The 25,345-nt window shown below is 34.2% G+C and overlaps 1 protein-coding gene across 1 annotated transcript; it reads left to right on the plus strand.

The window, feature by feature from the left end:
• The first annotated feature begins 2,656 nt into the window (after positions 1 to 2,656).
• LOC150084226 (COMM domain-containing protein 2-like) lies at positions 2,657 to 22,871 on the plus strand. Its single transcript, XM_090375117.1, has 4 exons — positions 2,657 to 2,736; positions 7,514 to 7,596; positions 15,540 to 15,713; positions 22,626 to 22,871. Exons 1-4 carry the CDS (start codon positions 2,718 to 2,720, stop codon positions 22,821 to 22,823), a joined length of 474 nt encoding a protein of 157 aa, XP_090231243.1. The 5' UTR covers positions 2,657 to 2,717; the 3' UTR covers positions 22,824 to 22,871.
• Positions 22,872 to 25,345: the final 2,474 nt, after the last annotated feature.

The raw sequence follows: 25,345 nt of genomic DNA on the forward strand, positions 1-25,345 counted from the left end.
AACCATGTAGAAACTAAAACCACACAAACTAAACATCTAAATCTTCAAGCTTGTTGTTAATTGGTGAACAAACACTGTTGTTGTAAATCAATTCACGATACTTTATACATTTGAACATTTTCCTTTATTATCTGAAAATAAAGTATAATAACATATAGCAACAAGAAATTCATTCTGCAATTTATTATGGCAGGTAGCTGAGTAAATCAGGTACATTACAACATGCAGGGTTGGCCCAAAGCATTTTGCCATATTAGATGAGGAGGGATTCCTGTGCTCCTTCCATTAGGAAAAAAAAAAAAAGTTAAGAAGGCTTTTTGTTATGAATATATATTATACTAATTTTGAGTTGGATAAATTAAATAAAATGGCTGAAAAGACATATTTAAACTTAAGTAAAGTGCATAAGTAAAATTCATTTTTACTTTGTTCACCTTAAAGTAGAGTACAGAGAAGTGGCAACAAGATTAGTGAATGGAACAAAGGGTTGCTGTGACAAAGAAAGGCTTAAATTTTGCAAATTACGGTGTCTGGAGACCAGGCACCTGCGAGGTGATCTGATTGAGGTGTATAAAGCCTTGAATGGTTTGAGCATGCTCAGTGCTGATGAGATTCTTCCTCTTGCTCAAAATAATCTCCTGAGAGGGCATAAATTCAAATTGAGGAAAGACAGTTGTAGGATAGATGTGCGGAAGTTTGCCTTTACTCAGCAGGTGGTTGATTTCTGGAACAAACTTCCATCTGTCATTGTAGAAGTTGATAGCTTAAACAAATTCAAGGCAGAACTAAACAAACATTTGGAGTGAGTGGATGGGTGAAATGAGAAGGGTGTGTGTGTGTATTTTTTTTTTTTTTTTTTTTGGCTGATGCTATATAAGCTTGCTTTCTTGCATCATGTGCCCTTGCTAATGCTAAATGAATTGGGAATTTAAATGATCATAGTTGTTGATCACTATTAATTGTTGATGAAAATTATTCTAAATTTAAATAAGTTTTTTTATGGCATAAACTTCTTTATTAAATTTAATTAATAGTATGAGCTAGAAATTTTTCTGAATTACTGTACTTTCTACAATCGGTAATACAAAGGTTGGCAGGGTGATTTATGACAGCAATGAGGGTATGCTGCTACAACAAGATCTAGAAAAGTTAGGCAGATGGACTGAGAAATGGCAACTAAAGTTTAACATTGACAAATGTAAAGTACTACGTATGGGTAGCAGTAATCCTAGAGTAAGGTATTAACTATGTGGTGCTACACTCAGAGTAGTGGAAAATAAAAAGACCTGGGGTAATTGTGCTGTTGGATATGAAGTTCTCTGAGCAGTGCAGACAAGTTACCAGGACAGCTCGTGGGCTTTTATCAATGAAATACAGAAATTTTTATAGCCGGGATATGGAAGTGATTATCCCTTTATATAAGGCAATGGTCAAGCCACATCTTGAGTACTGCATACAGGTCCGGAGGCCTCATTTTAGGAAGGATTTAGAGCTACTTGGAACCGGTACAGAGAAAGGCAGTGAGATTGGTGAGTGGAACAAAGGGGTGGCCTTACCAAGAAAGGCTTAAATTCTGCAAATTGCAGCATTTGGAGACCAGACACGTGCGAGGCCATCTGATTGAGGTGTTTAAGGCTTTGTATGGCTTGAGCGAATCAGTGATCATGGAATTCATCCACTTGCTCAGACTATTTACATGAGGGGCCATAAATTCAAATTGAGGAAGGATGGTTGCAGTATAGATGTGCAGAAGTTTGCTTTTAGCCAACAGGCAGCTGATTGCTGGAACAAGCTTCCATCCATTGTTGTAGAAGTGGATAGTTTGAATAAATTCAAGGAAGAACGAGGCAAACTATTGGCAGGTATAGATAGGTGAAATGGTTTTTTTTTTTTTTTTTTGTTTATGCTATATAAGCTTACTTTCTTGCATCATTTGCCACTATTAATACTAATACTCTGCTATTTAGCTTACTGCCTTTTTGTTCTTGCAAACATTTGTACCCATTCATAAACTTTTCTTTCAGCAATACATGCTTCACCATACTGCTTAAGGTTAACGATATACCCTTTAGTGTTTAACACTTTCCACTGCTGACTTTTCCAACTGCAGTTTTGACTTGGGATTGAAAACCATTGGATTAAGTCAATCTATTTTGGAAAGGGCAGAAACATTTTTAGGCTTTTGCTTTCTTCTCACTATGACTGAATTAATCAGCCCCTGATGAAGGTTACTTTACAAAAATATCCAGTTTTGCTTCTGTCAAATTCAAAGAAAAAGTTCTTAAAGTAAGTTGGTTTTCTTTCTAAGTGGATTAAAATCCAAAGTTGCATATTTTGAATTACCGAATAAATAAAATGAATTAGTGCCACTTGATTTTTATACAAACTTGCCATCTCTATAAATAATTCATTCTGTATGTGGACAGCTTTAAAATTAATTATAAAATGTTATTACTAGACATTTCATCATTAAAATGAAATAAAATAAACTATTTTTAATGATTCAGAATTTTAAGTAAATTTCCATTTCTTTTTTTTTTTATTATTTTTCTATAAACATTTTATGAAGTAATATTTTATGAAATATTACATTTTATGAAGTTATTAATTCTCACCTTTTTTGTAATAGTTTATTTAAATTATTATTTTTTTTCATAGTTGCAAAGGAATTTTTTAGAATATCATCAGAATTTCTTCTAAAAGGGTCAAATCCTAAGATGTACCAGTCTGCTGCACGTAAGTTATCTTATTCATCAGTCAGCATTTTCTAGAATAAAATTAAAACATAAATTGGTTTTGCTATATACAACTGTTAAAAATAAAACTTCCAGGTGACTTTAAATTGATCTTTCGTTTTTATTGCAAATAAGTTACATAACGATCATATTTACCATTAAAGTAATAGTTTTTACATATAAAAACAGCTAGGCTCTCTTAAACAAAAACTGCAATTTATGTTTTATCCCAGGGTTATCCAACCGTTATCTGTTTCCAGGGGAATCCTGGGATGCCCCTGGAAGCAGATAAAATGCTTATGAACATGGGCTACATGGGTTCTTGTGGGAAGCAGGCTGCAATGCAATTCCTTTCCACTACTTATGCATTTTTTGAAATAGAAGGTAATTTTTGTTATCCACACTTAAATTTATAGTTTAATTTTTTTTTTTTTTGTACATTTAATAATGGAATAAAAAATCCAACAATATAGTACTAATAATATTCTTATTATATGGTTATAATAATTTTTGTTAAATATGGAAGAAGATATATAAAACATCATATGGAAGCAGTACAGAAAAGTTCAGTATTATTAAAAGAGATTTTTAAGTTAACTTTCAGTTGTAATTTGTGACATGGTGAAAACCTGTTGCAATTAACAGTTTCACCTAATGTCCTAGTTTTAAACTTGGGGAATGCATAACAGGTAGGGTTGCCTTCATGGCTGCAAGTTACCATGAAGGCTTCCCAATTATTAATTAGTAACAAAAGAACTTTTTACTTCAATTAATCACAGAACAAGAACAAATTCAGCTAATTTAACCCTTTGCAGTCTGATGGCATGCTGTGCACAACATCATAAAATTCCACTTCCAGCCCAATGTTGTTCCCTCCTCAGCATTTCTGATTACAGAATTTGTTTTCCAGCTGCACAGGTGCAGTTATTTTACTACCATCTATTTACATTTCATGTAAACAATCCGGAAAGCTAAATCCATGTTTATTGATGTTTATATTCAACTATTAAGTGCATACAACATTGTGCTTTTTTTTTTTTTTTTTTTTTATTCCTCTTTCTTTCGGATGTTGTGGGCACAGAGAACTTTGGCATTTCCAATTATGACATTTGTTTTCCTGCTGTGTTGACTCAATTATTGTACTGTGATCTATTTATACTTCATGTAAAGAATCTGAAAAAGTAAATATACAGTAAACCCTCGCTAATCTGGAGTAATTGTGGGGAGAAGTCATCCGGATTAATGAAGCAAAAGATAACTCTAAAAGAAAAAAAAAACTTAGAACACAAACAAATGGAAAATTTAATGATATAGGTAGTAGTGCTGATGAAAATAAATAAAAAAAATCACTGCAGAGTCTTTATTTAAAAACTATAAAAATACAATAGTTTTTAATGCTGTTAATTGTCTTTTGTCTTTTTATACATTTATCAGGTGGCGCTGGTGGTGCACTCCAATGCAACTTGATCATTGCTGTGAATACCACTTAAATACAGCTTCTTCCAGCAACACTTCTTTTGGCTTTTTTAATGTCTCTCTATTCAGTACACTGCTTTTATCACTCCCCACATTGAATTTTAAAGGAAATGTCCTTATAGATTCTTTTTGTTTTTTAATATCACAGCCTGTTGGCCAATACCAAATTCTTCAGCATTTTTTTTTTTTTTTTTTCCAGGAACACCATTTTCAAGTTAATGATAGTTAAAGTAAAGTGTTTTCTTTTTATTTCACTTTTTAATCCTTTAGAACCCATAATTATATAAAATATGTTAACTTATGTACATATATACATATAAAGAAGTATGCAAATGAAGCAATATAAGCAATAGCATCCATTCAACTCAGAGTCAACAACTATATTGAACAACATGCAAGACATTGTAATATATGTTCCATCTCTCTCTCTCTCTCTCTCTCTCTCTCTCTCTCTGTACAGTCAATCAGTGTGCAGTGAGAGTTACTCATCTGCCTTCCTAAATCCCATGTGGCTTTCAAAGTACTCAACTGTGAACAGAATTTACATATTTCAATCCAGATTAACTGTAACTGGATTAGCGAGGGTTTACTGTATGTTTATATTCAATTGTTAACAGCAGGCGGTGTTTTTTTTTTTTTTTTTAAAGTCAATGTCTCAACCCAAAATATAAACCCAAAAATAAATAACTTTTGAATATCACATTTCAACTAGTCATTTATTTTATTGATAGAGCTGGACTGAATGGGGAAGACAGTGAAAATAATGCTGGACCGCAAAGGGTTAAAAAATTCAAACACACCTGAAACATAACACACTGCTTACATCACCTAACTTGTATACACCTCTATTTTTAATTTTCTGAATGTGATAGCCATTTCTAATCTTTTAATTTTCTGAAGGTGATAGCCACTTCTAATCTCAGATCATTATATACCCCCATATCTTTAATTTATTTAAAATCAATCATTTTTTGTAATGATATATAAGGCATGCTGATCAGCCCAACCGATTTCCTTTTTTTTTTTTTTTTTTTTTGTTGACAAATGGGTGTCAAATTATGAAAGAGCATATCTTTTTATATTAAACAGCCCATTTGCTTCAAAAAACCGTAATATCCATTTTTATTTTTGCGGATTGAAGAAAGGATGTCAGCCCAAAAGAATGTGACTTTAATTAAAACTGAAACACTAAAGGAAATCTGTGCTGATATATTGGCAATATTAGGAGAAGTGTCTATGCTATTTAGCCATCAAAAGCTGGGTTGCAAAATTTAAAGTTGATTTTTTGACACTGAGCAGGCAGAGAGGATAGAAAGACCAGTTTCTGTGACAGTGCCTGAAAAGTTGATGCCATTCACACCACAATACTATCTTATAGATAGATTTCTGCTAAACAAGACTCTAAGCATGGTCCACAGAACATGTTTGATTTGCTATTCATGATATTTTAGATGTGCAGAAGCTTTCTGTCAAACAGATCCCTAAATGGCTGGATGTTGCTCAAAAGCGACAGCATGGCCTGTTCTAAACTGCCATTCTTTATCATTTTGTGCCAATGAATTTTTGGTGCAAATTGTGATCACGGATGAAACATGATTGTTTCATCCGTGATCACAATGATCCAGAGACCAACAAATAGTTGGAATAGAGGCACATAACTCTGCCCTGTCTAAAGAAGTTCCACACCCAGAGGTCTGCTGGAAGGTCATGGCCGCTGTCTATTTTGGACAAGAATGGGATTTTGTTTGTTGACTACCTAGAAAAAGATAAAACAATAACTGGTGATTATTATTCATCACTTTTGGACAAGCTGAAGGGGAATTGAAGGTCAAACACTGAAGAAAGCTCACCTGAGGACTATTGTTTTTGCAGGACTATTGTTTTTTTCTCCAACACACACACACATTAGACAAGGCATTCCAAAGTGGTAGAACTAGGCTTCTAGCTTCGTCATCCCCCATATTCATCAGATCTTGCACCTTCAGACTACCTCTTCTCAAATCTTACAAAACACTTAAAGGTCATCAAATTTGCATAAAATGACATCATGCAAGCAACAGAAGCCTAGTTTTGGGAGCAGTCTTTGGATTTCTGTTTGAGAGGTTTACAAATGCTGGAACATCATTATAGAAGTATGCAGGGTTGAAAGGTTGTTGAATAAAGTTTTTTTTTTTTTTGGTAGTTGTTGGCACATCAGCTTCTGTGGCCATAGTGCACCTTTCAAGGTTTTTGCAGTACTTTGATCCAAGCCTGAGGCGGGATTCAAACCCACGATCTTTGGGTTGCCAGGCAGGCAATTTACCCACCTGGCTAGCCCGATCGGCTATAAAGTTTGTGTATAATTGGATTATCTTGTTTCTTTCTATTATAGGCCAAGAAATTAATGCCTCCTCATAATTATTTATGCTCTTCTTATTTCTCTGTTATATGAAAAAAAAGTAAAAGAGAAATATGAACTTGAATAATGAACTTATAACTATTTTTATGCTAACATGCTGTTTGTAATTAACATTGCACTGCAAGGCATGCATAAAATCCAAGTAAACTTTTACTGTTATTAGGTTTTTCCCTTTCTGTCCTGAGTTACCTAAAATACTTGAGTAGATGTAATGTAATTTCCTACCTTGAGGTTTAAATCTCTAATCAAATCCCATTCTCTCTTTGTCATTGGTTTCTACTATGCTTTCTAATTTCATAAAGCATTCTTCCCTTTCACCTTTTTTGATCCTTCAACTAGGACTTATATGAACAGACAAATTTCATCACCCAATTTTCTTCTTAAATTTTATATTATTATATTGGTAGTAGTATTATATTAGTATTAATAGTGGCAAGTGATGCAAGAAAGCAAGCTTATAAAGCATTAGGGAAAAAAACTTCCCACATCGCCTGTTCATCCCCTCCAATAATTTGTCTAGTTCTTCCTTCAATTTATTCAAACTACCCACTCACAGCAGATGGAAATTTGTTACAACAATCAACCACCTGCTGACTGAAGGAAAACTTCCACACATCTGTCCTGTAGTTATCCTTCCTCAATTTGAATTTATGCCTCCATTATGTGTGTAGACTGAGCAAGAGAAAAAATGCCATCACCATTGAGAAAATAATCCATTTTGCACAAATAATATTAAATATTGTTTCTACAAAAGTATAAATATTGTTTTTTTTATCATTTCTTACATAATAATTTATTACCTAGTTTAAGCACTTTTCAGACAAAAGAGGGTAAACAGACAGAAAATATAATTGTGTTATTGATTTTCCCCCCTTTACTCATTGGATATTGATCTTGGTTCCAGAAAAACTTGGTGTGGAAGTAGATATTGTAAAGCATGCTGTAGAAGGTCTAATGCATCTTTTAATTGAAGCATCAAAAGCCGTAGTAAGTAAAATATTGCAGTTTTTACATAAAGATTTTTTTTTTTAATTTCTGAAATATATACTGATATTAAAACTGTTTTATATTAGTAAATATGTATACACTATCATTAAAGATTAAATTGCTTGTCACTTATGCATATTTACCAACTTTTCAGTTTTTTTTGTCTCCAGTATAATTTTAGAAGTAAAGCTTTATTTATATTTATTTTTTTTATTTTAGAGAAAGTTTATTTTCTTCTCATGTTTTCCATAGTTTATTTGTTCTCTTGTATACTACAGCTACTCTTCTATTATATTTCTCTTGAAGTAATGAGCTCAGATCTGTTTCGTAGATGGTGATAATGTTGTATTCATTCATAATACCCTACAAATAATTTTTTTTGTATGTATGCATAAAACGTAAGGTATTTCTACGTAATTGGTGTTTATTAAATTACTTAAATTATACTGTCCCAGTTCTAAGTTGTCAATAATAAAAAATAAACAGTTTTCACTATGTACAATACCAACATTCTAGTACAAATGAGGACATTTTAAGGCATGCAGTAATAAAGAAATCTGATAATAAGTATACAGGGTGTTTCAGTTAAACGTTTCAGAACTTCTAAGAGGGGTAGGGTACATCCTGACAACTCGAAATCATATAGCAATGTGGGGTCGGAAATGCTTTCCTGAAGCGGTGTTGTACACAGAAGCACCATAAAGAAAAGAGACCATAAGTGAGAAATCGTTTTAATAATACATGAAAAGAAGCAAAAGGTACATGGATTAAAGTAAGTGTTCGAAGTTTCTTCCACGGGCTACAATGCACGCCTCACATCTCCGACGCATGGACATCCGAACATTCTGGAATACTCCAGGCGAATTTCGAATTTCTTCGGCAGCTACTGCGATTCTTGCAACCAGCTCCTCAGCATTGTCAACATAAACTAGCGATTTCATATGACCCCAGAAATAAAAATCAAGACATGATAGGTCGGCTGACCGAGCAGGCCAACGCACGGGACCACCACGTCCAATCCACTGTTGACCAAAATGTGACATCCAGGTAGTTATGAACATCTCCGCTATAATGGGCAGGGGCTCCATCGTGTTGGAACCACATTGTCTGTTGTGTCGATGCAGAAATCTGTTCATCTCTCAAAAGTTGTGGCAATACTTGCTGCAGAAAGATCAAGTAGATAGGTCCGGTTAGACGACACGGTAACAGGTAAGGTCCGATGAGGTGATCTCCCATAATACCGGCCCATACATTGACCGAAAATCGAATCTGTGCTGCACGACGTCGTATTGCATGCGGGTTCTCGACCGCCCAGATATGGTCGTTATGCGTGTTGAAAATTCCTTCCCTTGTGAAGGATGCCTCATCGGAAAACAACACTTCAGCAGGAAAAAGGGGATTTGTAGCACATTTTCCAAGGTACCACTGTGCGAAAGCAATACGAGGTTGAAGAAACTTCGAACACTTACTTTAATCCATGTACCTTTTGCTTCTTTTCATGTATTATTAAAACGATTTCTCACTTACGGTCTCTTTTCTTTATGGTGCTTCTGTGTACAACACCGCTTCAGGAAAGCATTTCCGACCCCACATTGCTATATGATTTCGAGTTGTCAGGATGTACCCTACCCCTCTTAGAAGTTCTGAAACGTTTAACTGAAACACCCTGTATACTGAATGCTTAGGTCTGCAATTTATTGACTCGTCTTATACTAAAAGCAAAATGGTACTTTTCAGCTAAAGCAAAGAGGTGTACAGTAGTCCTGATAATCCAGCCAATATATTTTTTAAAATGTTTTTGAAATTTTATTTATCAAAATTAATTTTAAAAATATTTTTAATGAAAATAATAAAAAATGAAAAAAATTATAAAATTTATGTAAGTAATGGTTATGTACAAAACAAATAAAAATGTGTAATTTACTCATACTTTACAGATTATACAATTAAAAAAGTGTTTCAAAAATTTTTTTTGTCCAATATTTAAGCAGTTTTTTTTATGAAAAAAAAAAACTTAATTCTCTATTTTGCTTTGATACCTATCGATCCATGATGTTATTAGAGAGGCATACTTCCTTTTATTTGTAGGAGATAATCTTAAGTGGAATTCAGATTAATAAGAATTGGATTATCAAGGCTACTTTATTTGTGTTGTATGTGTTGAACCAGCCGGTGCTTTTTTAGTTGATGACAAAAAAAAAAAAAAAAAAAAGAAGTCATTTTAAACTAAATTAACAGCACTAGAGCTTTTTGCTCATATCCATGTGTGTTCATGGTCCTGTCTGCATGTTGTGCAGGCTGAAAAACCCAGATTAGCTCATGGAGAAACTCATTCTCTCTCCATCTGAAAAATTTTGGCTAACTACAGCCTCAATTCCTCTAATCACTGACATGAATTGAAACTAGACACTTCCAAATGAGTAGCAAATGGCAATATATTATGCCAACTATGAGTTGGATGAGTCCATGATATAGAGCGTTTTGTTCTTTTGTAAATTGAAAAAAATCCAAAAGATTATTATCTTTTATGAAGCAACATTTAAATACTAAGTGCTAATAATTTAACTACTCTGGCATTTCAATTTTTAATACCAAAAATATGTGTAAATCATATATCAAATAATGTTTTAGGTGATAAAACACAGTGTCTCACAATTTTTAATGACTTCCCAATATACCTATGCCTAGATTACTGATTACTGCATTTTTCTGTTTATATTAATCCTTTAATATTTTTGTCGAATTTAGGAATGGTCATTTTCACTGTCACAGTTTTTTGGATTTTCCTCTGTTCTGTACATGCTTTCAATGCACCTAAAATATCTGCTGAGTGTGTCATAGCCATATTCAATATTTTATCAGTGATCCAATAAGCTTACTAGTCTTGTATGCAAGAAAGAGAAATTAAGTATGTAGCAGCTGGAAAATTAAAGTCATTTAGTTGCAGCTAAGCTGTGAATCTTTGTATATGTGCTCTGTTTTCAACCAAAAGTCATGACTCTGATTCTCAAAACAGTGATAGTAGTCTTTCTTTAGTTTGTTGTTTGGTTTAATGTTTTCTGAAATATCATGATTATAGCAGTAAAAAACCTATTAGGTGGCTACTGGTTAGATAATGTGGTACAAATGAATTTGTTGTAGCTAAAATATTATCTTTATCAGTTCAAATCTGCCTGAATGTAGTGAGCAGATTTGATTTTAAAGATGGTGGTGGGTAGTCGGCTTTACTGATGGAAATAAACAGGTCTCTATTTATTTGCTACCGTATTTGTTGGCTTATAAGGACCTGCGGCATGGAAGATGCACCCTAATTTTGGAACAGTAAATTTAAGAAAAATTTAAGAAAATTTTTGAAAACTTTTTTTTCTTAAAAAAAAAGTTTTCAAAAAATTAAAATTCTTGCTCTTTTCCTCTTTGTATATTAATGACCTTCTTCCATTGACTGGAAATCCTATCCATAGTTTTGCTGATGATAGCACATTGCATTCCACTTCCCATTTTGAGAAACCTTGTCCTGCTCAATCAGCTTCAACTTCTCGAAAATCTGCTACCAATTCCTTAAATGCTGATCTTCAGGTAATTCTCCAGTGGGGCAAAGACAACTTAGTTGATTTCAACCCTTCTAAAACTCAGTCTTGTCTTATATCTCGGAAAAAGGATTCTTCTGCTCCTATGCTTATCTTTAGTGACACTCCGATTTCTAGGCAAAATGATATATCTCTTTTAGGGATTACCCTGACTTCTAATCTCTCTTGGCACAAGCACATTACAAATATTGCTTCCTCTGCATCTAAAAAACTTGGTTTTTCTCTTTTGCTCTTGGCGTTACTTTTCTTCCAAACAGCTGCTCTCTGTATAACTTACAAATCCGCCCTACCATGGAATATTGTTCCCACATCTGGGGTGGTGCCCCCAAAACCTCTCTCAGGCTTCTTGATTCCATTCAGAAGAGGGCAGTTAGGTTAATTAATGATTCATCTCTAACAGAGTCTCTCCACACGCTTTCTCATAGACATACTGTTTCTGCTGCATGCCTCTTCTACAGATACTTCCATGGGCACTGTTCTTCTGAATTGGCTTCTATAATTCCCGCTCTCTCTTTCAAAACAGTCCGAACATGTGCCGCCACCAGCCAACATCCATTTACTGTCCAACTTCAAACCCACAGAACCAACTTTTCATCTTCCTCATTTATTTATTCAACTGCCGTTTTCTGGAACAACCTTCCTTCATACGTATTTCCTGAAAATTACAGTCTACAGAAGTTCAAGTTCAATGTCAACAAATATCTTCTTTCGTCTTCTCAACCTCCAACCCAAGCACAGTACTAAGTACTATAGGTTCTAATACCTCTCGTGTTTGGGGTTCACATAAAAAAAAAAAAAAAAAAAGAAAGAAAGGTATAGGATTATTACTCTTATTATTTTAGTATCATTAAACTTCAGATTCATTACTGACTTGATCATCGTTATCCTCACCATCATCATAATCATTATTATCATCGTCATCCTCTTCACTAGTATCACTGTCACTCTCATTCTCATACAATAAATGATCTTTGGTGCCATCCATTGCGTTACTTATACCACATTTTTTAAAGGACTTGACCACAATTTCAGTCTTATCATCATGCCATCGTGACAGCACCCATTCACACACTTGTGCTATGAATGTTTCATCCTTCCTGTAGGAGTAGTATCATGGTTCCCTTTATCATCCATTTATTCCATTGCTCACACAATATTTGTGGGACAGCAGTTAGATGTCAGCATGAATAAGCTGTAACTGGGAAGTTAAGCATAACTGGGATGTTGTCCCATCAGCACAAATTAAAACTGTGGTGTAGTGTGTCTTTTCATGTTCAGTGGTTTTAATAGTTTTAGATTTTTGTCCTCTCAGGTTTACGGTTTTATTGGATGACACATCAAAAATCAAAAAAAGTTTATCCATATTCCCGATTTGACTAAGTTCATAGTTGCCTTATTTTCTAACATTAAGGACAAATTTATGAAAATCTAATATTTTCTGTTCATACTCAGCAGGCATTTTCTAGGATATTCTAGTTCTTGTGAGTAAACTTAATCCGTTTCTTTTCATAAAGCGATAACACCAAGATTCAGTTCCTTTAAAGTTGTGTATCCCAATATCAGCTACTTGTTTCTGTGCTTCTTCTATTATCATTTTAGGACTCACTGCAATATCCACATCTCTAAGTTCCATTATCCAACTACACAGTTTTCTTCCAAATTTGGCCATTTAGGTGGAATTTTACGAAGGTTGTGCTTTGTTTTATGAGCTTCTTGTAATAAAACTTCCTGCATTGACGAATCATCTTCTCAGTAGGCAGTGTTCCGAAATTTCGTTCTTCTGCCCTGTTCCCAGGTTCTTTGGCATATTATACTACTTTTAGCTTATATCCAGTAGTATAATAATTTTGCCTTCTTGATGCACCTGCCACTGATTAGGGCTTAAATGTATAACTGAAATTCACTTGTTACTCCAACAACAGCCTGGTAATTACTAAAAAGTGTACTAACATATAGTAGTTAACTATCCATTAACTACTATTCGTTAACTCTGTTTTGTGCATTGCCACTTTCAGTTTCTAAGACACAGGCCAATTTTTTAAGTTATTTATAAGATAAAAAAGTGCGTCTTATAAGCTGACAAGTATGGCATTTTGTTTTTTGGAAGTGTTATGGACATGAAACTAAATAAGTATTATATGTGTTTGCTTGCTTCAGCATCTCCATCAGAACAATCTGAACTGCAAATATTTCAAGATAGATACAAATAATTAATATTATGATTGCTTCATTTTGAGAAAATGATTGACATTTCTGGGAGTGACTTTATATAAAATCAGGATTTTTTTTAGAAGTTCCAAAGCCATAATCAAAGTCAGGTTCATTTAGAAAATTATGCATTGATGGGAATTTAGTTTTGTGCATTATATTTTTGGATATTTCTTTAAGTTTTAATTTCAATAGAAAATTGTAAATAGAAGTTTTGATGTTTTATTGAGCTGTCTTAATGTTTTTTTTTTTTTGTGTGTCTCTTAACTGCAAGGTTTAAATGTGATAATTAAAGAAGCAAATAATATTTGCAATTTAAAAATGTATTCAAAGTTTTAAAGGTTGATTTTTTTTTTTTATGAAATCAATTTATTTCTGTCCAGATTTTATTCTAAAACCTTAATGAGAATGGCTAGATGTTTTGAAATGGAATCGAATAAAAAAAACTTGCTTTTTAAAAAAAAACTTAAGGAAACCATTTTTTTAGTTTTTAGGTCTGGTAGATATGCATAAAGTACCTATTAGCTTCACTCTCTCTGTCCATACATCTATTCATCCATCATCTGCCTGCATGTAATAACTCAGCTCTCAGTGGATAGATTTTTACAAAATTTGATTTCATAAGACATCCCAAATTTCATATTAAAATCAGACCAATAGAAATCTGACTATTATTTCTTTGTCCACCAGTCTGCATGTAATAACCCGACTCCCAATAGATGGATTTTTATGAAATTTTATAATTGGCTATTTAGAATTATTTGATGAGCCCTCCCAAATTTCATTGAAATCAGACCAGTAGAGATCTAGTGATTATTATTATTATTTTCATACATGTCACATAGACTATCCATATTGTAGCTGAAGCACAGGATATTGTCTCTGTTGCCGTATGCGGAAACAAAACGCTCTTAGTTTGTGCAAAAGTTGTTGGATTTTTTTTTTTTTTTTTTTTTTTTTCGCTTTTTTTCTGGTGAACTGATAGCATATTCTTAAATATCATCTCTTGATGAATAACTTTAATTTTTTTATATTTTTTCCAGTCCTGTTAAGACTTGTAAATATGATTCAATTAGTTGGTCATAGGTAAAGATGTAAATTTTTTAAATTTCATTAGAGAAAAATATATGGGGGAACTAATAAATATTTTATGTTATAAAACAAAATGATACCATGCTCTACATAGGTTAGGCAAGTAATTAAGTTTATTGAAGAGAAAGGTTTTTTAACTTTATGCTCATATAACCCAGCAATCTGTGTCAGCTACAGATTACAAACTCCCCATGGAGGTTATTTTCAAGTTTTTATTTTAAGTCATTTTTCAAGTTTTCCCTTCTTTAGAAGTGAGAAAAATAGTAGTTTTGTTGATGAAAATAGCTTCTAAACATTACAATTATTCTATAGTAGATATTTATATCAACAAAAAATACTGAATATTTTTCTCATTTCTCTAGGCTTGAAAATTGCCTCCACAAGGAATTTAAAATGTCTATAATTTAGTAGCAAATTATTGGGTTACAGAAATGTAAAGTCAGATAAAAACCTTTTCTTTACCTTTCATGAATTCAGTTATTTTTTCCAAACTATGTAGAGTATGGTATTTTTGTAGTTTATAAATTAGAATATTTATGAACAGAGGAATGGCTGGTTTTAAATTCCCATAGGAATTTAAAACACTGTAGGATTGAATGGCAATATGGTGTTAAAAATACATAAGAAAATATATGAAGAACAAATTTGTGTTACGTCTGCAAAATACCTATCTTAAAAGAAATTTTTTCATGTGATTTATGAGCTACCACAGAAGTTCCTAAACTCTCTCTCGGTTCATGCCACCATTAGTGTCTCATTAAATTTTTCACAGCACCCCTAGGCCAAAATCAGTTCCATTTATTAAGTAGTTAGGTCCAAGAAACTTAATAAGTAATGTTGAAACTGTGACCTACCTCGAGCTAGTAGTTCGCACAGTGTCCAACAGATGTCAAGTATCGCTGTGTTTCCCTCGAAAATTTAAAATATCCCATGGCGCCCCTGTGAGTTTGCTGTAGTGCCCTGGGGTGCCACGCCACACAGTTTGGAAACCCCTGGTCTACTATAAGGAAAATTTTAACTTCTTAACTCACATTATATTTTATATTTCTCTTTCAGGTTACAGAATTAGAATTTCAGGATTCTTTACTTTCCCTTGGACTTCCTGAAGAATTAAATGCAAGCTTGACAAAGTGGTATTCTGATCATAATAAAGAATTACGATCACTTTTAGGTCATATGGGTGTAGATATTCCCCACTATAAAGATTTAGCATGGAGGCTTGATGTTCAGGTGAGTTTGGAAAACAGGTCTAATATATTCACAACACTGAAGTATAAAGGCTGTGATATATAAGATTACAAATACAGTAAAATCTCATTAATACAAACTCGAAATTATACAAAGTACTCGTTTATGTGAAGTACATACCATTCCCCCACGAAAGGATATGCTTTTCTATGTAAATATATTCATTTATTACAAAATTCAGTTAATATGTATTACGAAGTTCGTTTTCACCCCATGAGAAATAAATATTCTTATTTTGTACATTTAATACAAATCTTAGCACAGCTGTCCAATTATTGTCTCTATTATTCCCTCTGGCCACCCAGTTCCCTGCTTCCCAAAGGATGGCACTGACTTGTTAGAAATTTTTTTCGTGTAAACAAAACCAATAATAGTTTTTACATACACTCCCTCACTCTCCACGGGATTAAGGTCAGTTGCAATTGTTATGCCAGTTCACTTTTGCTGCAGTATACGGTAATCTATTTTTTGTGCCATTTTATCTGAGCTGATGTCTTTTTCAGAACTTGTGTCCTTAAGTTAATTTAAAGTTTGCTTATATTAAATCTCATCTAGTAGTGTTATGGTTACAAAACGTAAACTGATGGAATCGAGCCTGGAAATTAAACTGAAAATTATACAAGAGGCTGATAGGATTGAACTTAGCAAAATGGACATTGCAAAGGAATACAACATCCCTTTACCAACATCCTTCATCTACAATACTGAAAAACCAAAAAAAACTTGAAGAAATGCATAGACTGGAGCAGTGATAAAAAAAAAAAAAACAGGAAATGAATTCCTGGTTCAAAACATGAGGAGCTTGAAACAAAACATTTCAAGTGGTACTAACAAATGCATGCATCTAATTTGCCAATATGAGGTCCAATTTTGCAAGAAAAGGCAAATTATCTGGCACAGCAACATGGAATTAGCAACTTCAAATGCAGCAGTGGCAAGCTCCAAAGATTTAAAGATATGAATAACTTAGTTTTGCAAAATGTTTGTGGTGAGTCTGGGGTAGTTTGTGGTAGTTAACAAAGAAAAGGCCACAGACTGGTTGTTTTCTGTACAGTCCATTTTTTGAACATGAGGCAAAGGATATTTTTAATCTTGATGAGACAGGTTTATTTTATAATTTGCTGCCAAACAAAACATTTGCTGTTCAAGGAGAGTCTTGTCATGGTGGAAAATTAAGTAAACAAAGACTTACTATTCTGTTATGCTGCAATTGAAATGGCAATACAAAACTGTGCCCACTGGTGATTGGTAAGTTTTCCAAGCCAAGATGTTTTAAAGAAGTTGACCAACTTTCCTGTGATTATGTGGCCAATAGAAGTGCTTGGCTTTCGGTCAAAATTTTTCAGTCTTGGTTATCAAAAGTGGACAGAAGAATGGCTTCAGAAAAAAAGAACATTTTGATGATTCTAGATCATTGTACAGCACATTCTACTTAGACACTTAAGTTGACAAATATATGGCTGTTGTTTTTAACCTCCCATTACCATCTGTAGCCAAGTGGTCAGGAGCAGGAGTGCAGTAGCACACGCTCTTTGAGTAGACCAGGGATCAAGCCCCTGACTGCTAAATATGGTCGATCTGCCAACCAGCATGGCAGATTATGGTCTATTTCCCTCAACATGAATTGTTGAGGAGGCTTCCATCCTGTAGTGGATGATAATTGCTGAAGGTTACTTTTTTTTTTTTTTTTTTTTTACCACCAGTTTTATGCAGCCACTGAATCAAGGCATTATTTATAACCACAAGGGAGCATATAGAGCCTGCCTGATAAGATACTTGATCCTCAACATAGGAGGGAAGGAGAGAACAATTTGCAGCTGAATTGGAATGTCTTGGATGCTATCCGTAATCTTGTTATTGCTTGGGACAGTATTGCATCAAGTGTAATAATCAGCTGCTTCAGAAAGAGTGGCTTTGGAGAGAATATCATCAAAAAACATGGTCCAGCAGACGAATGTGATAGCAACATTGAGGAATGAGGGAATTTGAAAGAGCTATGGATTTTGTTGGCGAATTTAAAGAGTTAAATTCGCCAACAAAATCTCTTTAAATTCGAATTTAAAGAGAATTCAACGCAACACCAGAAGAGCTGCTAAACACCAAGCGAAACGATGATGTTTTTGTTACCAGCGACGGTGAAAATGAAGAGCACACACACTACCATCTAAAAAGATGCCCAAAATGCATTGAGCATAATAGAGAATGTGTTGGCCTGCAGTAACATTGATAAAGAAATAACTATTGCATTTTAATGTCTGTGCTATAGTTACCAATGCATATAGGCAAAAACTGTGCAAACAACATTGGGTTCTTTCTTTAAATTAGATTAATTTATCAAAAAGTTAATGGATTGTATGTCTCCTTTTATATTAAGATTAACTCTTTTACTGTGATACTAAAATATTATATATATAACAATATATGCTACAATATTTTCATTTCTGTTAATTGCTTTTCTCTTAGTTTATCCTACAAATAAAATAAAATCTTTAAAAAGTGTATTAATCCTAGTGTTTTGTTAGACACGGCTTTTGTTTTTATTATTTTTTATTTTAATTATTTAATTTTATTAATTTAAATTAATTAAATTTTTTATTTATTTTTGATATTATTATTAGAAATATAGTATGTGCAAAAAATAAATAAATAATAATAAAGGTAAAATTTTGACTTTTGGGGGAATCTCGTTACTACAAACCTCATTATTACAAAACATGAAAATTTAGGTCCCTTGAACTTTGTATTAATGACATTCTACTGTAACTTCTTTCATCCTGTATATTTGTATTGTATTGTATTTTTCTGCTTGTTTTGCTGTTGTGCTTAATATAACACTATTTGCTTTCTTTGACTGAAATTTTAGGTCCTTAATCTAACTTAAATTTCACCTTTCTCACAAATACTGGTGTTGTCTTCCTTTAACAAAACATATGCAAAAACATTGGTATGTCATCAATACCAGAGTTGGTGCTTTGATAAACTTAAGAAATAAAACACATTTTTCATGTATAAAATTATATTTGAAACTGAATTAGTACACATACGAGCGTTCCCAGACTGGTGCAGTTGCACCAGTCCGGGAACGCTCGTATGTGTACATTATTGTCACACCATTCAATTTCAAACTTGAATGAGTTTGTAAATAAATGCAGGTGGTATGTTGTAGTTCAAACTTCCTCCAATAGATTGGTACAGAGATTATCCAGTAGGCTGATAGGTTGCAAGTAACAACCGGTTTTGTTAGTAGCATTAATGTTCTGTTTCACGATTTTGCAATGGAGCAATGAAAAAATATAAAATTTTGCTTTAAACTGGGAAAATCCGCAGTAGAAATGCTAAAAACTGTTTATAGTGGTGAAACAATAAGTCGTACCAGTGTGTTTTAATGGTATAAGTGGTTCAAAGATGGACATGAGGATGTTCACGATGACACAAGAAGTGGCGTCCATCGAACTCTCGAAATGAGGAGAGTTTTTAAAGTTCGAGAAACTGGGGCAACAGATTGTTGTCTGACCCTCAGATGGCTGATGAGTTGATATGAATAAGGAGACGATTCATCACATTCTGCATGAAAATTAAGCCTGATGGATGACCAGAGGCAAAAGACAGTGTCCTCACATGAAGACTTCATCTGACTTGTCAAGCCAACTCTGATTTCCTCAACTGTATTTTCTCTGGAGATGAGTGTTGGTATGACCCAGAGATGAAGCGTCAGAATATGCAGTGGAGTTAAAAATTTTCATCAATCCAAACAGTTTTATTTACAGAATTCCAGGATCAAGACAATGCTGATCATGTTTTTTGACAAACTGTGTAATTCACAAGGAATTTGTACACAAGGAGAAAGTCAGTGCTATGTTCTTTGCACAGATGCTTCAAAGACTATTGAAGTAGGCACATTATAGCCAAAGCAGCTTATGTGCCATCAAACCTCCACAACAACAACAACTATTGAAGTACATTTCCCAGGTAGGCCACAATTTCAAGAGAAAGGCAGCTGGTTCTTGATGCACGACAATGCCCCCGCCCATTCTGCACTTGTTGCGAAGACATTTCTGACAAAACATAGCATTGTACAGATCATCCACGCTACTCTCCCAATCTAGCACCAGTGGACTGCTTCCTCTTTCCCAAGGTGAAAACTGCCCTTAACGTTAAGAGATTTCAGGATGCCGAGGGCATAAAGAAAAACATAACTGCTGAACTGATATCTTTGGATGCCTTCACTGATGCTTTCTAGATTGGTTTAGTTGTAATAATCACATTCAATCAGGTGATGATTACTTTGAATAAAAATAAAACCATTTTTGAGTGCCTTCACTTGTTTGTGCTCTTTTTATTGCATCAGCACGGGTTTACCATGCCTCATAGGTTAGGATATTTTTCTTTTAAACAGTTCTTTTTTTTATGAATTCCTCCCAAAAATAATCTTATATATTCTGTTTCAAAAACTTGACAAGAAAACCTTAAGAGTGCAAGGACAATATTTATATTTCTTGCCTTTTTAATGTATAGCATGTATAAAATTCAAAATTGTGTGTTGGTGCCTTATTTGAAATTCCATTTGACATATTGAACATTGGTGTTTATCAGATTAGCAACAAAGTATGATTAAAAAATTTTATTTTTAAACTGGAACCCATGGTTCTTTTAAATGTGTAAGCTTTTCGTGTTTTTTTTTTTTTTAACTTTATTTCCTACAAGAATTACAACAATACTTTGCACTTTTCAGCCAGCTATAATTTTAATTAACTGTATACATTAAGCAGATATACTGTATACATTAATGAGAATCAACCGAAAGAGCAGGCTGGCTTTAGGACAAGATTCTCAACTGTGGATCACCTTCACATAATATCACAGCTAATGGAGAAAGCAAATGAATATAAAACACAAATGCACAGGCATAATATGAATCACAATCCACAAATGCCTGGCATTTGTGGATTATGAAAAGGTATTTGACTCCATACAGCATAAGGCAATGTTACAGGCACTGGAAAGACAAGATCCCATATATTATGATTTTGAAGAAAATATATGAGAACACTACCTCCTTTATTAGACAAAAAAAAGACAGTAGCAAATTTTAAATTGAGAAAGGAGTTCGACAAGGAGACAATATCTCCAAAGTTGTTTATTGCTGCCCTTGAGGAAGTTTCAGAAGATTAGACTGGTCGCAGAAAGGAGTCAATGTGAATGGAGAGTACCTAAACCATTTATGATTTGCAGATGACATTGTGATCATAAGCCATGATCCCAAAGAATTAGAGGAAAATCTTAATCAGTTATGCGGAGTTAGTAAGGATTTCAGACTAAAGATGAATATGGCTAAAACAAAAGTAATAATGAACAAGTATGCCACAGAAAAGGTTATAATCATTGAAGGAGCAGTAATTGAAAAGGTGGATTCATATACTTATCTGGGACAAGTCATTAGCTGTAATAATGATGGATGGCTGGAAGTCAACAGAAGAATAAATTTGGGATGGATAGCATTCAGGAAATATAGTTACATACTGAGCATCAATATCCAAATTTGTCTGAAACATAACATTATGAACCAATCTATACTCCCCACCATGACTTATGGAAGTGAAACTTGGGCACTCACCAAAAGAATAGAAGAGAAGCTGAGAACTACACAGCGAAGAATGGAACGAATTGTATTGGGAATCAGACTGTTAGATAAGAAGAAAAACAATGGATTAGGCAGCAAACTCAAGTAAAGGACATTCTTATCAAAACTAAAGAACTAAAATGGCCTTTGGCAGGACACATAGCTCGAAGACATGATGACAGATGGACTAAGAAAATAACAGCATGGTATCCGAGAGGAGCTAGAAGAAAACCTGAAAGACAACGACGGAGATGGACAGATGAAATTCACGAGTTCGTGGGTAATAAATGGATGTCCATTGCACAAAACAGAAGGAACTGGAAAGTTGCTGGAAAGGCCTTTGTCCTGCAGTGGATTGAAAATGGCTGATGATGATGATTAAGTAGATGTCCACAGCAATAAGCTTTCCTCACTTTATGATCACTTCTTCATTCCTCTCATGGGTGCTTCTTACCTTCTTTTACCTGCTGTGTATTGTAATTCATATTTGTGTTTAAGCTAACTGGCACCAATTTTTATATTGCAATAACTTCAAGAACTTAACATTTACAAAGGTTAAAATTATGCACAGTTGTAATATGATATATTACTGGAATTAGTCATAAATAAGGTGAGACAATGCTTAATTTTTAAAATTTTTTTTAAAATTAACAGTAATGATCAACCTTAAATTTTGTCGGCAATGTTAGCATTGAATTTCATATCAACCATTAACATTATTATTAGGCCTACTTAACAACAGTATAATATTGTTTGTTGCTTTGATAATATATATATCTTTCTACAGTATAAATTTTGTCCAAAGTTTTTTTTACTGTGACCTTTAAAATTGCTATATGAAATTTCTATTTCACATAGCAATTTTAAGGTAAAATTGCTACATGAAATTTCTATTTGAGAAGCATTTGAGAATTATATGCAAATTAGGTGAAACCAAATTATTTTCTTCTTGTTAGTTATGAAACTAAAAAGAAGAAAATAATTTGGTTTCACCTAATTTGCATATAATCAATTATGCTCATCAGTACTCAAAAGTTGAGGAGAAAATTTTATGCACTATCTCATAAAATAAAATCCAAGAGTACAGATTGGATGTGGTACATGGGACACTGCTTTCCTAAACCTAAATACGGATTTATTTAGGTTTAGGATTTTTTCAAAGTTCTGAATTTTTAAAGATAATTTGTTTTTACAAAATATGACTGTCTGTATTTTTTTTTTCTTATAAAAGTGCCAAATTATTGTGTAAAATTGTCTTTACTTTTCTGTTTTAGATTGCAAGTCGTTGTCTCAGACACCAGATTGCTCCTGTCTTTATGCTAAAACTAGATTTAGAAGAACATGGACAAAAGAAAAGCACAGTTTTACAAACAGATGCAGTCAATTTAATTCACATGACAGAGGTTCTTGATCAGGCTTTACAAGAGGCAAAGTCACAACACTGCAGGAGAATTGTGCGACATATTAAATAATTATTTGTAGTTAAATATATTTCAAATATTTAATAATAACTTTGTTAGGCAAGCATACAGATAACACAGTTGTCATAAATTTTTTTAAAAAATAGTCATGAGATTCGTTTTTGGTATTTTTTTTTTTTTTTATAACTTTTATGATATGTCTGTCATTTCTTACTTTGAAAGCAATTCTCCAATCTAGGGACCTCTCAGGCATCAAATCACACTTGTAGAAACAGTTATGCCTTACAGTTTGCTAGCATTTCATTAAAGCTATGTGCTAAGTTTACATTTGTAGAATAAATCTTAATTTTAATTTATACTTACAGGGTAATTTTATTATTAGTAGTGGTGGTAGTGGCACATGATGCAATAAAGCAAGCTTATAAAAAAAAAAACAACTCCCACATCCCCCCCCCCCCAATAATTTATCTAGTTCTTCTTTGAATTTATTCAAACTGCCCACTTCAACAACACATGGAAGGATGTTCCAAAGATTAACCACCACTGGCTGAAGGCAGACTTCTGCACATCTATCCTACAGTCATCCTTCCTAATTTTTAATTTATGCCCACATATTTAGTCTGAACAAGAGGGAGAATGCCATCAGCACTGAGTTTGCTCAATCCATTCATCCAATGGGCTCATGTTGAGTTGACCAGAAATGCTTTGCAATTGCAGAGTGCGCAAAATCACCTAGGTGGATGGACCTATCTTGTTCTGCGAGGCAGTCCTGGAGTTTGGAGCTTTCCCTCACATAGCAGCTGCCACAATCATGGCAAGTGATCCGGTATGCAATACAACTGCATAAGAGTGCACACAACTTCACAGTGTGCTGAAGTGGGATTTACTGAAAGAGGTAACTACCATTAGGGGTAAAGGGAAGGGTTATTGTTTCCGTAAAGGCGACTACGATGGACTGAGACAGTATTTAAATTCTATACAGTGGGACCAACAGCAAATTCAAAATGGGAAGCATTCAAAGAACTTATCTTGGAAGCTACTAGACTTTACATACCAACTATTATGTTATGGGCCTTTATGAGAGCTTGAAGGACAGGGTGGATGCCCTCGAAGGAAATAAATTGAGGGGCCCATCAAGCTCTCAGCTGCCCACATCAACGCCAGAGCTTGCACTTGGTCATCAGGCAACACAGAAGCAGCCCCCTAGGCAGAATGCGCTGGTCCCACAGGAACTAGTAGTTGTTGGTGACTCTATTGTCAGGGAAACGGGGAACATGCTTTGTAAAAAGGATAGGTGGAATAGGACCAGGGTATGTCTGCCAGGGGCAAAGGTTGATGACGTTGTAGAGCGGATATCATCTTTTAAGGGCACAAAAGGTGATATAGTTGTACACGTTGGCACGAATGATATTAAGAGTAGGAGACCGGCGGAATTACTTAGCAAGTACAGGTCACTGCTGAAAAAAAGCCGTGAATTAGGGTTGAACTTGAAAGTGTCTGCAATTCTGCCCAGACACGATAGGAGGGAGTATATGATGAGAGCCTTGTCGATCAATTCGGCCCTGGAGGGATTGTGCAAGGCTCAAGGGGTAGAATTTTTTTCAGCCTGGACTGTACTTGTTAACAGGAGAGATTGCTTCTACAGGGATGGGATACACTTAAATAGAAAGGGTGCAAGAATTTTTGCTGATGCTGTCGAGGCAGTGTTAGGTGGGTCGGAAAACTGCTAGTTGGGGGGGATACAAGGACTAATAGATTAACAGTAGCCACTGGCAGAGGTGGAAGTGATTCTTGCACTGCTTCTATTGATATGAGCAGAAGTCTGAAAAACAAGATGCAGGATATTTCAGAGACTGCTGGTAGTCATTGCGGTACAAGTAAACACATGGGTTGCGTTAGGGTAGCAAAGAATAGAAACAGGTGCATGTATACCTGCGTGTACACCAATGCTAGGAGTTTGGTAAATAAATTTGATGAATTTGAGGTATTGCTCAAAACATCAAAGGCAGATATTGTTGGGATATCAGAGACGTGGTGTCACACAGATATAAGTAATGCGGAACTGGAATTTGGGGAATACAATGTGTATAGAAAGGATAGACAGGACAGGAGGGGAGGAGGGGTTATGCTATTAATTAAGAAACACAAAGTCCAAGGAAGTGAAGCCAGTTGACATCGATGGACAGGGCAGTGCCGAATCAGTTTGGTGTGACATAAGCATAGGGAAATCAAAATTGAGAGTAGGAGTGTGCTATAGGCCTAATGACTCTGATGAGTATAATAAGATATTGTACAGGGAAATAGAGTGGGCCAGTAAATCAGAGAGTCTTATAATGGGGGATTTTAATTTCCCAGATATTGACTGGAATTTGTGGGTTGGTCACTCGCACACTAGCAAGGCTTTTGTGGATTTATTGGATGATTGTTTTCTACATCAGCATGTTCGTGAGGCAACAAGAGGGAGCAATACTCTTGATCTGATTATCAGTAGTGACTCTTCGTGCATTAAGAACCTGCAGATAAATGAACCACTAGGTGGCAGTGATCACAGTGTGTTGAAGTGGGATTTACTC

The sequence above is a fragment of the Mastigoproctus giganteus genome, chromosome 6 (assembly GCF_048544385.1).
Source record: "Mastigoproctus giganteus isolate SK-2022 chromosome 6, ASM4854438v1, whole genome shotgun sequence".
Classification (NCBI taxonomy): domain Eukaryota; kingdom Metazoa; phylum Arthropoda; class Arachnida; order Uropygi; family Thelyphonidae; genus Mastigoproctus; species Mastigoproctus giganteus.

Bases quoted from the DNA above. Each gene is read 5' to 3' on its own strand.
- LOC150084226 (XM_090375117.1), top strand. The intron at 7,597-15,539 runs GTAAGTAAAATA...TTTCTCTTTCAG, and splicing joins TTGAAGCATCAAAAGCCGTA to GTTACAGAATTAGAATTTCA. The intron at 15,714-22,625 runs GTGAGTTTGGAA...TTTCTGTTTTAG, and splicing joins CATGGAGGCTTGATGTTCAG to ATTGCAAGTCGTTGTCTCAG.